The sequence below is a fragment of the Arachis ipaensis genome, chromosome B7 (assembly GCF_059453495.1).
Source record: "Arachis ipaensis isolate K30076 ecotype BB chromosome B7, ASM5945349v1, whole genome shotgun sequence".
Taxonomy (NCBI): domain Eukaryota; kingdom Viridiplantae; phylum Streptophyta; class Magnoliopsida; order Fabales; family Fabaceae; genus Arachis; species Arachis ipaensis.
Window position 1 is genome coordinate 64,132,098 of NC_142442.1, and position 14,942 is coordinate 64,147,039.

Here is a 14,942-nt window from a genome sequence, read left to right on the forward strand (position 1 = left end):
CATAAATATATAAAACCTAATATGAATTCATAGATAATTTTATAATTTAGTCAATAACCAATTATCAAGTAATCCAACTTTCATAAAATTGTCACCAAAATAAGTGTGTGATCACATAACAACATACACTAACAAAATACCAAAAGTGAAAATCATAACTACTCATGAATTCCTAATACATGAATTAGAATTCCTAATCAAAGTCGTCTTCAAAATACCAAAAGTGTGAAATTCCTAATACATGAATTAGAATTCCTAATCAAAGTCTTCTTGTACTTCATGTATCATCATTGCAAGGTAAATTGTTTTGACCTGTGCCCTACAAAATAAAAAACACAAATGAACAACTACAAATTGATTTGGCTTTCCTGGCCAGAGCACCCCAAAATCCATTCTCGGACTCATTCAGGTTCTTCATGGAAGTATATTCATAGGCTCTTGCCTCCTATATTTACAAGTAATACCATTTTGAATAATCAGAATGGTGCACTCAAAAGAATGCGAGTTTAAGAGAAGCAAAGAGAATGTAGGCATATGCTAAACAAGCATCTTCAATCTTCAATGCATTGATATAACATATTCAAAAAAAAATGCATAATATTTTCAGTAGATCTACCGTTATTTTCATCTGCTTTTTGAGCATGACAAGCTTGGAACTATAATTATGTGGACATCATCAAAGCAACTAAACAGCAGGCAGAAGCTTTAACATGTAGACTAATATCTAAATGGAAGAAGTCATCAAATGTATTACAGACATAAACAATCATAGTAGAAAAATACAGACATACACAAAAATATTACATTCTAAAAGACCAGACATTGCTGGTAATAAAGTCTTTTAAGGAGTCAAAATAACAGAGTTCATATCCACAGTCCACTGCACTTTAACTTATCTCCTCCAGGTTCAGGCTGATCTCCATTTTCACATTGCCACTATTTATTCAGAGTTTCAGACCATATTGCAAGCTTTTTTATTTCTAATCCAGCAGTTTCAGTCACTGAATCTCTATTTACTAGCAGGATATTTTTCTTTTTTCACTTACAATCCTAAATCAGTTCTATCCTTAGTCAACTAGAGATCAACTAACCTGGTCAAGCTAAGTAGGACTTCTATAGATAAAACTCCTCCAGCTAGTAAATACAAGACTTGAATAGACTTTATCAAAGTGAAATAGCACTCACCTTTTTTGAAATTGAAGCCTACTATTTGACTATTTCTCTTTCAATTTTATCTCTTTTTTAACAAAATAAAGAATGTGAATCATGCCACAATTTTACCTACATCTTTATGTGGAATGTGAGTTGCTTCGGAGGAGCGAGGAGTATTTTTTGCTTTGCTACTTGAGGTATCCACAGGAGAATCTTGGGCAGCTTGAACTAAGGCTGTTACCTCTTCATTGCTCATTCCAGGGTTGAGTTGGTGCACCAATACCTTTAATAAACCACATACACCATCCATCTTCTTCTCTAATGATGAGACCTTAGTGTTATATTCAACTTTTATGTGGCGAATCTCCTCATCTTTTTTAAGAGAGCTTCTTGTAATCGAAGCCCCATAACAACGAAGTCGACCTGGTTGGTCCTTTCCTAACACTCTTACAAATGCATCCTCTTCATTTTCTCCTGCTTCTAAGCGGTTCTGAAGTTCAGTCTATCAAAAAGCAACAACCAATAAAGTTCAAAGTCGCATTAACTCAATTTAGATAGAAATCACATCAGAATTCATAATGTACATATCCAAAATACAAATACAAACAACTCACAATTTTGGCTTGTGTTTTAGCATCAATTTCTTTTCCTTTTTTACTTGTGCGAGTTGCTATGAAAACTTCAGCCCTTGATGGTTCTTCACTGTTCTCTTTAGAGTCACACTAGAATACATAGAGAAAAGTTTACATGAAGCCTACTAACTAGGCAACTACACCATGAATACATATAAAAGAGAAATCACAAAGAATAAGTTATATTACCAGCTGCTTACGCACTATTCCAAAATTTGTGGATCCCATTCGGTGAGGACATGTTTGTTTTAACCTATTTTCAGTATTCTTAGCAGAGATAGCCTAAATATAAAGAATCAATGAAGAATCAAATTTCTTCCAAAATACCTAAGTTTAGGAACATGAAGAATCAATGATAGTATGCTTGATGGTATAGAAAAAAAATAAAAGGCAATATTACCTTGATGGCCGGAAGACTCCAATACCGAATTAGTTTGCGAAATTGAACCTCGGGAATCTCTAATGGCCGGTTCTTTATCATTTCTTTCTTTGTGTTGTACTTCACGAAATGCTCTTTTTTTATTTCTCTCTTATATTTTTTCCATGCACCACAAAATCCCCGCATTACCCACGGCTTTGAACTTATGGGAAGAATGAACTTTTGCTATGCAATACAACACATTAGAATATCAACAGTTAGCACAAACAATGTGATAAATAAATTAACAAAAAATTATCTATAATGCCATATTTACATACATTGGCATACTCCCACATTTTCTCTTTGAGTTTACTAGGCACACCATGCCAACTAGTATATAACAAAGTCACAAAACGAGGATTTCTAACTGTTGTGCCCAATAGTTGGTTGAGGTCAGATACAACCTCGTTGGTTGGACCTATAGGCTGCCCTTGAAAAAATTCCACCTCCCGTCGATCATTAAAATCTGTGGCATGAAGCTTTTTGCACGTAGTTTTTTCACGGGTTTTCTTCTTTATTGTGCCTAAGTCCGAATAAAATAACATAATTCAATTGAGAAGTAATATAAGCTCTAATTAGACAATAAAGTAAACAAGAAAAGTACCTTCATTACTAGTTTGTCCTCCACTACCCACATCATTTGCATTATCATCAAGCTCATTTTCTTCATCTTCCTCATCTTCTTCATCTTCCAAATTTATCCCATGTACCTTAAAATACATGTCAAGACTCATTCCTTTTTTATTTGAAGTTGCACTCATCTCGCTTGTATCTTCTCCGTCATCATCAGAATTTATATCATTTTGATCCATTGCATCAGGTTCAGCAGTCCTTTGATTTCTAGTTTTAGAGTTCTTTTCAACTTCAAACATTGTCCCATTTCCATTATGCGTGCATTCTTAAAAAAGTGCCGTTGGTTGAGCCTTCCTTGTTTTCTTCGAAGTCCTAACTTGCTCTTCAAATGCATCCTCCACTATTGTGATGGGTTGTTTGCTTGTTGGATCCTTTGGAGCTTGAGCTTGCAAGCTAACCTTCTCATTTTCAGCCATGATCCTTTCTCTCTTAATATTGTATTGTTTGAGCAATTCAGCACTTGACTTCACTTGTGTAACCTCAAAGGAATTGTTTTTTTTTGGGCTTTTTCCTTTCATTTTTTGGCCTAAGGTAAGTATCCGTTTTCTCTTAGTGATCTCCCCTTTCTCCATTCTGCATACACAAAATAATAACAATGAATAAAATGCTAACTAAATAATAATTAAATAAGCATAATCAACTGAAGCAAGTAATTAACTAAGCAAAACAACTAAGGAAAGTGGGTTGTTTAGGATTCTACCAAAAACACTTGTCAAGATGTTTCAGAGTCAAAGTCCTCCATGTACTCATATTCGCTTTCCTCGTCTTTCTCACAATATTGTTTAGCAAACATGTTTTGATCCATATCTATAATAGTTGCTCGTAGATCATTCCTCACTAGATCAATTTCGCCATTATCATTTGGAAGACTTGGAATCACTTCAGGTTCGCATGGCTCCCTTGCATATATTATGGGGGAATCAGACTCAACGTCATCACTTACCCTAAATAAATCTCTTGGAATTGTTTTCATAACATAGTGCTTGTCCCTAACATATGGGTCTTGCACATAAAAGCATTGGTTTACTTGAGATGCCAGCACAAATGGTTCTTTTTGGTAGCATTTTCTATTGAAATACACATATGAAAGACCAAAGTTGTCTTTTACAACTGTATACCACTCACACTTAAACAAGGCTACCTTAAAGTGGCCATAATAATCTAACTCAAACATATCAACTATTCTACCATAGTAGGCTACTTTTGCTTCAATTGGGTTCTTATCTTTCACACTAGCAAAACTAAGAGTCAATGCCTCTAATGTGACACCACTATTTTGAGTTTTACGTCTCACTTCACGGTGCCTTGTATGGAACCTATACCCATTGATAATATAACCTGAAAATCTTTTTGCAACTTGATTTGGACCCCTAGCCAACCTTTTTGCCCAACCAGGCACATCCTTTTTCATGGCACGAATTTTAAACCATTCTGAAAATTATTGACTGCGGTCCTTGGCTTTCTCCCACTTTGTTCTTCGTGGATTGTTATCATTAACTGCCTCCTCATGCTCTCTGAAGAGATTAAATATTCATAGTCTTAGTTTTTAGTAAGGTTAAATATGATGATTGAGATCTAACAAATGATAATGAATCGAAGAAAATACCTCATGTAGACTTCGATCTTATCACAATTGTTTAGAATGTATGCATGACCTTGTATTTCTGATTTTTCATCTAAAATAAACAAATCTCCCATTCTTCTACCAAGAGGACATCCTTTGCTTGGAAACAAACTAGGAGTTCGCACCTCATCTGAAACACACTCATCGTTGTTCCGAGGGATTCTATTAAATCTTGTATGAACATCTTCATGCAAATATCTTGAGCAAAAATTGATACACTCATTCGCCAAATATCCTTCGGCAATAGATCCTTCTGGACGACTTCTATTACGAACATACGATTTTAGTGTGCACATATACCGTTCAACAGGGTACATCCAACGATATTGAACTGGACCACCTAACCTCACCTCATTTGCTAAATGAATAGGCAAGTGCACCATTATGTCAAAAAAGCTAGGAGGGAAAATCCTCTCCAATTGGCACAATGTCTCAGCAATCTCTGCTTCTAAGTTAACTACCTCATCCAAGCTAATTACTTTCTGACATATTCGGCGAAAAAATGAACATAATCGAACTAGAGCGATGGCAACATGGTCAAGAAGTATGATCTTGATTGGTACTTGCAACAAGTAATGCAACATGAAATGAGCATCATGGGTCTTGTAACCAGAAATCTTCTTTTCTGTTTCATGCACACATCGAGCAATATTGGAAGCGCTACCGTCTGGTAATTTTGCCACTTTCAACACACGACAAAAGATTGTTTTCTCTGCTGGAGTCATTGAAAAGCATGCCTTTGCTAACTTAGTTTTTTTTCCATCCTTCGTATCTCTTGGTTGAAGGTTCTTCCTGATACCCATATCTTTAAGGTCAAAACGAGCAGCTGCATGATCTTTCGTCTTTTCGGGAATATCTAAAAGAGTTCCAATTATGCTATCAACTATATTCTTCTCTATGTGCATGACATCAAGGTTGTGTCTAAACATGTTGGACTTCCAATATGGTAACTCAAAAAAGATTGACCGTTTTTTCCAATTTGATATGCCATTCTTTGATCTCTTTTGCTTCTTCCCAAAAGAATTATCCACCTCTCGCAATATATCAAATACAGCTGAACCTTCTAACAACTGCGGTGGAGACCTGAGTTCAATTTTTCCATTGAAAGATCTTTTGTTATGCCTCCATGGATGATTCATGGATAAAAACCTTCGGTGATCCATATAAACAGTCTTGTGACTATGTTTCAGATAGATAGAAGAAGTCTCGTCATTACAGCATGGACAAGCCAATTTTCCCTTTGTACTCCACCCAGATAACATAGCATACGCAGGGAAGTCATTAATTGTCCACAAAAGGCATGCTCTCATGTTGAATGTTTTGTTTTCTTTCGAATCATATGTTTCGACACCTGACTCCCATAATTCTTTTAATTCTTCAATCAACGGTTGAAGATAGACATCAATGTCATTTCCCGGTGATTGTGGTCCAGGAATGAGTAAAGATAGCATAAAATAATCAGGCTTCATGCTCATCCAAGGGGGTTGATTATACACCATCAGAACAACAGGCCATGTACTGTGTGTACTGCTCAAAGTTCGGAATGGATTGAATCCGTCGCTTGCTAACCCAAGTCTCACATTACGAGGCTCCTTTGCAAAATCTTCATGTCGATTGTCAAATGCTTTCCAAGATTCACCATCGGCAGGATGCCTTAAGGACCCGTCTTTAACGCGCTCATTGTGATGCCAAGACATAGCTTCGACAGTTCTTGTGCACATAAAAAGCCGTTGAAGTCTGGGAATCAAAGGAAAATGCCTTAGAGTTTTCGCAGCAACTTTGCGAGGCTTTCTAGATGAGGTAACATCATCCTCTTCTTCATGATGCTCAATATAATGGGATGTTCCACAGACATGACAAGATGAGTCATTCTCATACCCATTCCGATACAACATGCAGTCATTGCGACATGCATCGATCTTTTGGTAGTCAAGACCCAAGTTCTTCACCATATTCTTGGTTTTATCAAAAGAAATAGGAATATTCAAATATGGCATTGCTTCTTTCAATAATTCCAAGAGAGAAGTAAATGACGCATTACTCCAACCATGCAAGCATTTTAACAAGTAAAGACGAATGGTAAACGATAATCTTGTGAATTCTTTACACCCGGGGTATAGTTCTTGGCTTGCCTCGTCTACCAATTTATAAAATTCCTTTGCACATTCATTAGGCCCCATGTTTTGTCTGTCAACTTGTGTATTATCTCGAAATCTATCACGTAACAACTCATCAATGTTATCATTGCAGTTATATTCACCGCCTATGTCACTGTCAATATCCATAGCAAAAAGTGATTCCCCATGATTAAACCACCGCTTATAACCTTTTACAAAACCGTGGCATATTAGATGATCATATACGTCATCTCTCTTTAACCAAAATATATTACAACACTTTGCACAAGGGCATTGAATTTCTTCCCCTTGAGGAACTCCCTTTGATGAGAAAGCAAAGTGTAAAAATCTTTCTACACCAACTTGATATTCTTTCTCATGACGTGGTGTATCCATCCAGTCTTTCGACATATCCATCGAAAACCTATATATTTCACATAGATAGCTAAGTTTCTAAATTGATGTCCTTACTGTTCGTCTCACTAACTACAAATCTAGCTTCCTACTTAACTAAGAGACAATATTGTGCAAGCCTCGAAAATACTTTGAAGGCATTAGACATAAAATAACAGAGAAAATTGAATTTTAGCAATGCTTAAAGAAGTGCCTAAAGTGATGAGTGCCTCAGGAAGGCACCAAGTTGCACGCATGACATCAATAACAAATTAATAGATGTATTTAAATTTGCATAAACTAACCTTAATTACTGTCTTAATCCGTTCCACAACAGCAACAAAGTGGTAGCACAGGAGCAGCAGATTAATAGAGAGGTAGCAGCATCAGCAAACAGCTACTCGGCAGTAGCAGATTATTATATTACCACAGGAGTAGCAGAACAAAGAAGTGGCAGTAGTAGTGGATAGATAACTATCAAAAGCCTGAACAAAAATAGACTAAGACTTAAGTAAATATTAAAATATAAATATGTTTAATATTTTTTAGTATAAATAAATCATTTTTTAACAAATAAATTTTATTAGTAATTATTCACATGTTCGATCATGAGATAAAATGAAACAATTATCTCTCCTCAAGTGGCTCCAAACATCTAACACTATAATAAGCTACATTGAAACCCAAACAGCTAATTAAAAATAGCAAGAGAGTAAAATGTCCTTAAATGACCTAATTCATTTAATAGTATTTAATAGCATTCCCAATTTTAAAATATTATTTTTCTAAATCTATTTTTTCTTAGACAAAAAAGTGAAGGGATAACCATTTTTATCTAAAGCTTTTTTTTCTATATAAAAGAATTATACAACAAATCTTACTTAAGTTGGTCAAGTAATTAATTTATTGTCTATTTAAGTAAGTGTTAAAAATTTGAGTTCCTTCTTATATATATAATAATCTATTGGCTAACAACAAATTTTAAAAAGAAATTTGTGACGAATTAGTTCTTACCCTTATAAATTGAAAGATGCTATGAAAAATAAAAAATTTTATATAATTTTATAAAAAAAATAGAATGACATTATAATTATAAATATAAATAAATGATATAAAGGGAAAAGGAAGAAGAACAAAGGAATGTGGATGTATGTGCTCCAATTTATGCGGCGTGGAAAAAAAAAGGAAAAAAGAAAAAAAGAAAAAAGAATAATGAAAGTTTTATGTTCAGTATGGATGAAGCTACTACTTTGGTCCAGGCTCCACACCTTAAAACTAAGCAATAAACTGCAAAATCTGTGACTAATGGCAGAGAAGACTGAGTAGGGAATGACAGAGACGAAGGCACCAGTAGGGAGGAAGGACCAAAGCCAAAACAGTGGAACCTCTTCAAAACTTGTTCTTCTTCTCTCTCAATAGCTTCAGTGTTATTAGTGGTTGTTACTGCAAAAATAATACTTCCAATGTTATTCTATATATTTTCAGGCTTTTTTTTTTTGCTAAAAGAAAAAAAAGGACGTGTGTACTATACTTGAATTAACAATAGACAATATAATAATAGTGCATGATTGAGAAATGCAAATACAAATTCAAATGGCTGTTCAGAATTTCAGATTATATTAGATAATGGCAGCACAATGCAAGCATCAGAAACCACATCAAAGTAGGGACACAATATTTTCTATCACAAACAAATGAATAACCTCAATCTCTCAGAATTAGCAGAAATCTTTCTCACTGAAAACATCAATTTAATTTCTATTTACTTTCAGATATCCAATGTTTTAGGCCACAGTCCCATGTGCTTTTGTACAATGTGAAATTAATTTAATTATTTACTTAATAGTGAAAAGAAAATGAAAAATAAGATCCATGAATAATTGTTGCAAAAGAATCCAAGTGCAATCATTTTGATCACACAACAATTTCCCAATGCCAAGCAAATTTAGGCAAACCCCCCCCGAAAAAGAATACAAGAATGAACATCATATATGCATGCATAGAAAGTGAGCAGAAGAGGAAATGCAAATTGAGAAATCAGCAGCAGCCAATGATTAAGGATGTAATGAGCATGAATGCATAATAAGCACAAAGAATCGCAATAAGGAAACGAGTTGCTAACACATGGCACGAAGCAGCAACACTTAATAAACAGCAGCAGTAAATAGCATATTTCCCAGGTTCAAGCAAGCACCAAACAGAATTCATATGACTTAACCAGTTCCACAAACTGAAATCATTGCAGTTCATATAATATGGACCAAGCAACAAGCAGAGCAGAACTCAGCAACAACAAACCAAGAAAAATTAATGAAACAGTAACACTTCCACAGCATCTATTTTGGACAATGAAAAAAAATACAACAAACAGCAATCACAGGTCTAGAATTCAACACCAAAATAGCACAATAAACAAGTTCATCCAGGGCAACTTTCAGAAGAAAGACAAATTCATTCTGAACAGCAGCAGTAAATAAAACAAAACCTACATCCACTAACCAGTCCAGATTCTCTAACCACCTAATTCAACTAAACTAAATTAGTTGAACTAAACAAGCTAAACAGAATGAGCTAAACCAGATTAATCAAACAGAAATAAAATCAAATGAGATGAAAGGAGAACCTGGAAAGCAGAGAATTGGAGCAGGGGAAGGGAAGGGAAAACAGTAAAACAGGGTCTCGTAGTGGCTCTTAACAGAATCGTAGTGGCTCTCGTAGTGCCATGCTGAAAAAGAATAAAGGTAACTAATTAGTTCAAATAAACGACATCATATCAAGTATTGATAAGTAAGACGATTGTATGATTATCTTAAAATTCATTCACGAATTCACAGTCCATCAATAGAAATGACATCATATAAAGTCAGTAACTTAAAACCTCTTTAGGGGAAAGCTAATAATAAAGAAGGCCATTAGAGGTGAAAATACTATTTAGGCAAAAGGCAAAAAACAGTGAGAATTAATGGAATACCAAAACCAGCAAGAAAACACAATTTTAATGTGACTTTAGCATCTTTCATCAGAAGCGAGTTTTTATGCAAAGTGGAGAGAAGAATCCAAAATAAAATACAATTGACGCTAATAAGTAACGTTAAATAGTCCTTAAAACGGGACAGAAAGTTTGAACCATGTTAGATAACATTTATATTTAATAGAAATGAGTGACGTTAGTCCCTTTAAATGAGCACGGGAGTTTCAACCATATCATCTCACAGACGCACACACACACTGGCACATATAATCACTTAACAAGCATCAAGCGGAGAATTAAAAAGAAATAAAAAAAAATGCTAAGATGCTGGTCTTAACAATGCAACTGTTTTAGGCTCCCAGGCCACCATTGTATTATTCAAGACACACAAACAAAGTGATGATGAAATAATGCTCATTCATCATCGTCCATACAAATTAAGTAATACTCTTAACTTAAAAAACACCGATCCACCAAATAAAATTAAAATAAAAAAAACTAGTTTAAAATTAAAATTAAAAACATCAATTTAATGTACTTAAATAATGAGATTAATGTTTGGTTCTAGTCAACTTCTATAATTCGATTTATCAGCATAAAATATGGTTTTGACTTCAATCATTCACAACTGCACAAGGAAGAAGATAGATTTCACTCTTTCTGACACCAACACGAGTAAATTACAGAAGCCTTGTGTCTCACGTGGCCACTACAAGAAAATAAGCTTTCTGCCACGCTTTAAAAGCGTACCGAAAAGTGCAAAAAAACGTGCCGATAGCTTTTCGCCACGCTTTTTGACCTATCGGCACGCTTTTAAAAGGGTCACGTCCGCCAGCGTGCCGGTTGTTCTATCGCCACGCTTTTGTGGATCTATCGGCACGCTTTTTCTATTAGCACGCTTTCATCTCTTGCCACGCTTAAAAACGTGGCCATATCTATTAAGCTATAGCTACGCTTTAAAAGCGTACCAAAAAGTGTACATATCGCCACGCTTTTGAAGTGTGCCGATTAGGTTGGTTTTCGGTACACTTAGTAAGCGTACCGATAGAGCACATACAATCACACTTCAAAAGCGTGGCTTGCCACCTAAAATCTTTTGCCACGCTTTCAAAGCGTAGCCTATTCCTTTATCAAATTAAAAAAAAAAGGAGAAAATTAGAAAATATAAAAAATTAATTTTTTATTGATTTACATAAATTATTTACATGCTAAAATTGTACTTAAAAAATTACAATACTTCAACAAAACTAATAATTAAATTAGGACAAAATAAGTTCACCATTAGAACTTAGGAGATCATTAGAACTATCAAAATTATCATTAGAACTTATCACCGGTCTTGCTCTTTAATGCAATCTCTCGTAGGTATGCTACCATTTTATTGGCACCTTCAGATTCACATTCCTACATGAAGGAATGGATTTGTAAAATAAACCATTACACTTAACCATGCTCATTTTACTAAGAAAATCAAAAGATAAAACTGAAATGCCAAGATCATGTTACAAATGAAACTTCAATTGCAGCCATGATGACACCTACCTCATAGTCATATCTAGAAAAGAAATTTCTTCCATAAGTTGCCCAGTGTTCCTTCACAACATCAGCCACAGATCAATTTCTCCCCTGCCTTCTTATCTTTGTTACGGTGCGCAATAATAGAAAGCCAAGCTAAAACAGCCCTGTAAACACAAGATACATAACAATTTTTCTTTTCTTGGAGAACACATAGACGTTACCATTCTAAATGGTCAACATTGTTTTTCAGAATTCTAATAATTTCAAGATATATTTATAGTAATGGAGCTCCAAAATCAGGACCATTTTTAGCATACAAAATGTTGACAAGATTCTTTGCATATCTGTCCAATGAACAATCCATCAAATATATTTATCTCGGGTGAAAAGACAATTTTATAAAATAAAGAACTAAACTCACGTTAGATTAGGATCAGGATGACCATGTCCAAAATCTTCCAAAGGGATTCCACTTGCGATTGAATCCTACATTGCATAATTAAAACCTGTTATCAACAACTACAAATAAATTACTTTCAACTCATTAAAAAAGGTTTTAAAGGGCAAAACATAAAAAAGATGTAATCAATTTCAAGACTGAGACTTTCATAAATTGTGAGCATAATAACCAGCAACATACATCAGCCATGATATGCTCACTTTGTTCAAAATATGATAAATTTTATATATGGAATCTTAAGAATAACCAAAAGAAGACATGCAAGATCCAGGAAGTCAAGCCATAAGAATTGCAAGGAAGAACAGAAAGGTCAACCTCTTTAGTTACAAATAAGATTGACTAAACAGAAAAAACTAGAAACTAAAAACCACAGTGCATTAAAAGAATAAATTTTTTTTGTCAAACAGGAAATCTCGTATTATTGAGAGCAAGGTATTAGATGGAGAACTTCTTTCATTAATGCCACAATAAACAAGAATATGTGAAGCAACAATTGTAGAAATTAGAGCTGCAAAGCAGAAGAAAAAAGAAAAAAAGGGACAAAGAAACAAAGAGACGAAGAGACCAATGGGAGAACCAGATACGAAACAAATGGGACATGCAATCCCATAATGTTAGCATTAGCATTAGCATTAGCAATCCCATAATGTTAGCATTAGCAATTTAAAAGCTTTTAATCTGGTCCCTACTGTTTTGAACAGAACATTTATCTTCAAATTGAATTACCACCCTAGAAAAAGTAATGATTAACAAGGCATAGTAAAAGTAATGATTAACTGAACAATAGAAGAGAGAACATTTTGAACTAAACAAGAAGAGAAAAAGGTGCTTAGTTAACTAAATTCCAATTAGAAAGAACACAAAATAACAAAGAAGGACAAAGCAATTTGTGGTTTCAAAAAGCTTAAAATAGAACCATTCAGTTAAAGAGAGAGCAGAGAATATATTCAAAAGACAAAGTATGCAAAGGAAAGCAACTGAATACATTAAACCAAAAAAAGAAGGGAAACAGAAGTGAGGATCAAGAAACAAACAAACAATATCTTCAAACTTAAGCAACAAATGTCAGAACAGAATAGAACGGAAGAGAACTGAATAGTCATAATTATCAGACAAAGTCTTCCCTAAAGCAAAGAAATCCAGTGTTCAAATCACTAACATTTTAGTTAAAGCTTGCTTTAAGTCACAATCCATTTCCACTGCAACTAACCAAATTTCAGTTTTTATGAGACATTTTAAAGCAATAAAATAGTCAAAAAAAAAATCTTAACAGAAACTACATTGGCTACAACATACTTAAGCAACAGTGATAGGCACTGCTCGAGCAAAGCACAAGCACAAGCTACGCTAAGAACCTTAGGCATTCAAGAGAGCTCACCTTCCTTATTACATTCAGGGTCTTCGGGAATCATCAATTCATTATTAGGGTCATCTGGTAAGTCTTGGAGCCTATCCTCAAACCAGCTTTGTATCTGAAATCTCCCTGAAAATAAAGGATTAATAAAGAAAGAAATGATATCAGAAACAAAAATTCATCAGCTAAGAAAATGTGTGAACCTTAGTCCATCTAACTGCAGGTTTCCCGGCACGGCCAGCAGAGCAGCTGCACTTATTTAAATAAAAGAAGCGATTTATATTGTTGCAAAAAAATATACAATTGAATTGGTTTAGATCGATTTGTGATCTCTACTTTTTCTTTACTGAGAATTAGTTTGAGATTCTACTTCTATGTCATTCTCTCTTTCACTTTATATCTTTTTGGTGATTAATCTACTCTAACCAAGAGCACTCAATCATTATGAATGGGATCAAAGAATAACATAACAAGGGATTAGAGGAGTTTTATGCCTACAACTACTCAAAGGATAATCTAAGTTTACACTACTTGAAACTTGTATCACCAAGCATGAAGGTTCTGAAAGCAGACTGAGAAATCAAAATGACAAGTTCAGTATATACAAGAGATACGTACTGATGTAGAAATTGTCTTCTTCCCATTGGTGAAAAGAATAAGGCATTTATAGTCAATCGCTTCACCAGCTGCGGCCATTTTATTCCTCACAGCTTTAGACTTCAAGGATGCTAAAGGCACACCAAGAACTGAAAAGGAGGCATAATGAACTAAATTCAGTTTGTAGAAATATAAAACCAAAAACATTTGATCAACCAAGAAGCCAACACTAACACACACATACACACATCGTTTAAGTGTAACCCAAAGTAGTGTGAAAAAAGGTAGGAAACTTGCACTAGAATTAGAATCACAGCAAATCCAGAAAAGAGATATCGAAGAACAGACTAAAAGTAACAGAAAAAAATAATTCTCTAAATTAGCCGATTTGATATCTCAGATAAACATTCTACTTACTGATATAGGCACATTATATTCACAGAAAAATAAACTGGAAATGAAGATAATTTTGAAGAGTAGCGACGCATCAATTCAAGTTTAAAGTATTATTGATAAGATCAGTATACAACACAAAAGGAGAAATTTATTGCAATTGAGAAAAGAGATGAGAACTGAAAAGTTTAAAAATGTGAAATAATTGAGTACAAGACTTATATACTAGTATGACATAATGATTACTCATATAGCTAAGCAAGATTATAATGAAACAAAATCATAAACAAATTGTAATATAAAAAAACATATTAAAGCAAGAACAAAAAATGAAGGGAGAAAATCTTTACCTTAACAACACCTCCAGTTTTCTTCTAGCCAAGACATCCATTAGCGTGGTTTTTCCAGCCCCGCTTACTCCAACCAATGCTGTCAACACTCCAGGCCTAAAAGCTCCAGTAACATTAACAAGCAGCTGCAGCCTTTCTTCTTGTATCCCTTGTTGTTTCAATTCCTGAAGAAATAATTGATATCTTTTAGCCTGCCAGAACAAAACCAAATGTCAAGAAGTTTAGAAAAAAAAAAAAACCCTAAACCAAATATCAGATTAGAACCAAAAATATAAATTTAGAAAAATCAGAAAAAAATGAAGAATCGAGAAAATCAAAACAAAAAAT

The 14,942-nt window shown here is 34.2% G+C and overlaps 2 protein-coding genes across 2 annotated transcripts; both read right to left on the bottom strand.

Moving 5' to 3' along the window:
• Positions 1–277: 277 nt before the first annotated feature.
• Positions 278–2,265, bottom strand: LOC148552821 (uncharacterized). Its single transcript, XM_088494728.1, has 4 exons — positions 2,185–2,265; positions 1,974–2,066; positions 1,286–1,654; positions 278–319 (listed from the first exon to the last, which is right to left on the bottom strand). Exons 1-4 carry the CDS (start codon positions 2,263–2,265, stop codon positions 278–280), a joined length of 585 nt encoding a protein of 194 aa, XP_088350854.1.
• A 1,285-nt stretch (positions 2,266–3,550) lies between these two features.
• On the bottom strand, positions 3,551–6,975 carry LOC148552822 (uncharacterized). The gene is made up of 2 exons (XM_088494729.1): positions 4,588–6,975; positions 3,551–4,240 (listed from the first exon to the last, which is right to left on the bottom strand). The coding sequence occupies exons 1-2, from the start codon at positions 6,973–6,975 to the stop codon at positions 3,551–3,553; spliced, it is 3,078 nt and encodes a 1,025-aa protein (XP_088350855.1).
• Positions 6,976–14,942: the final 7,967 nt, after the last annotated feature.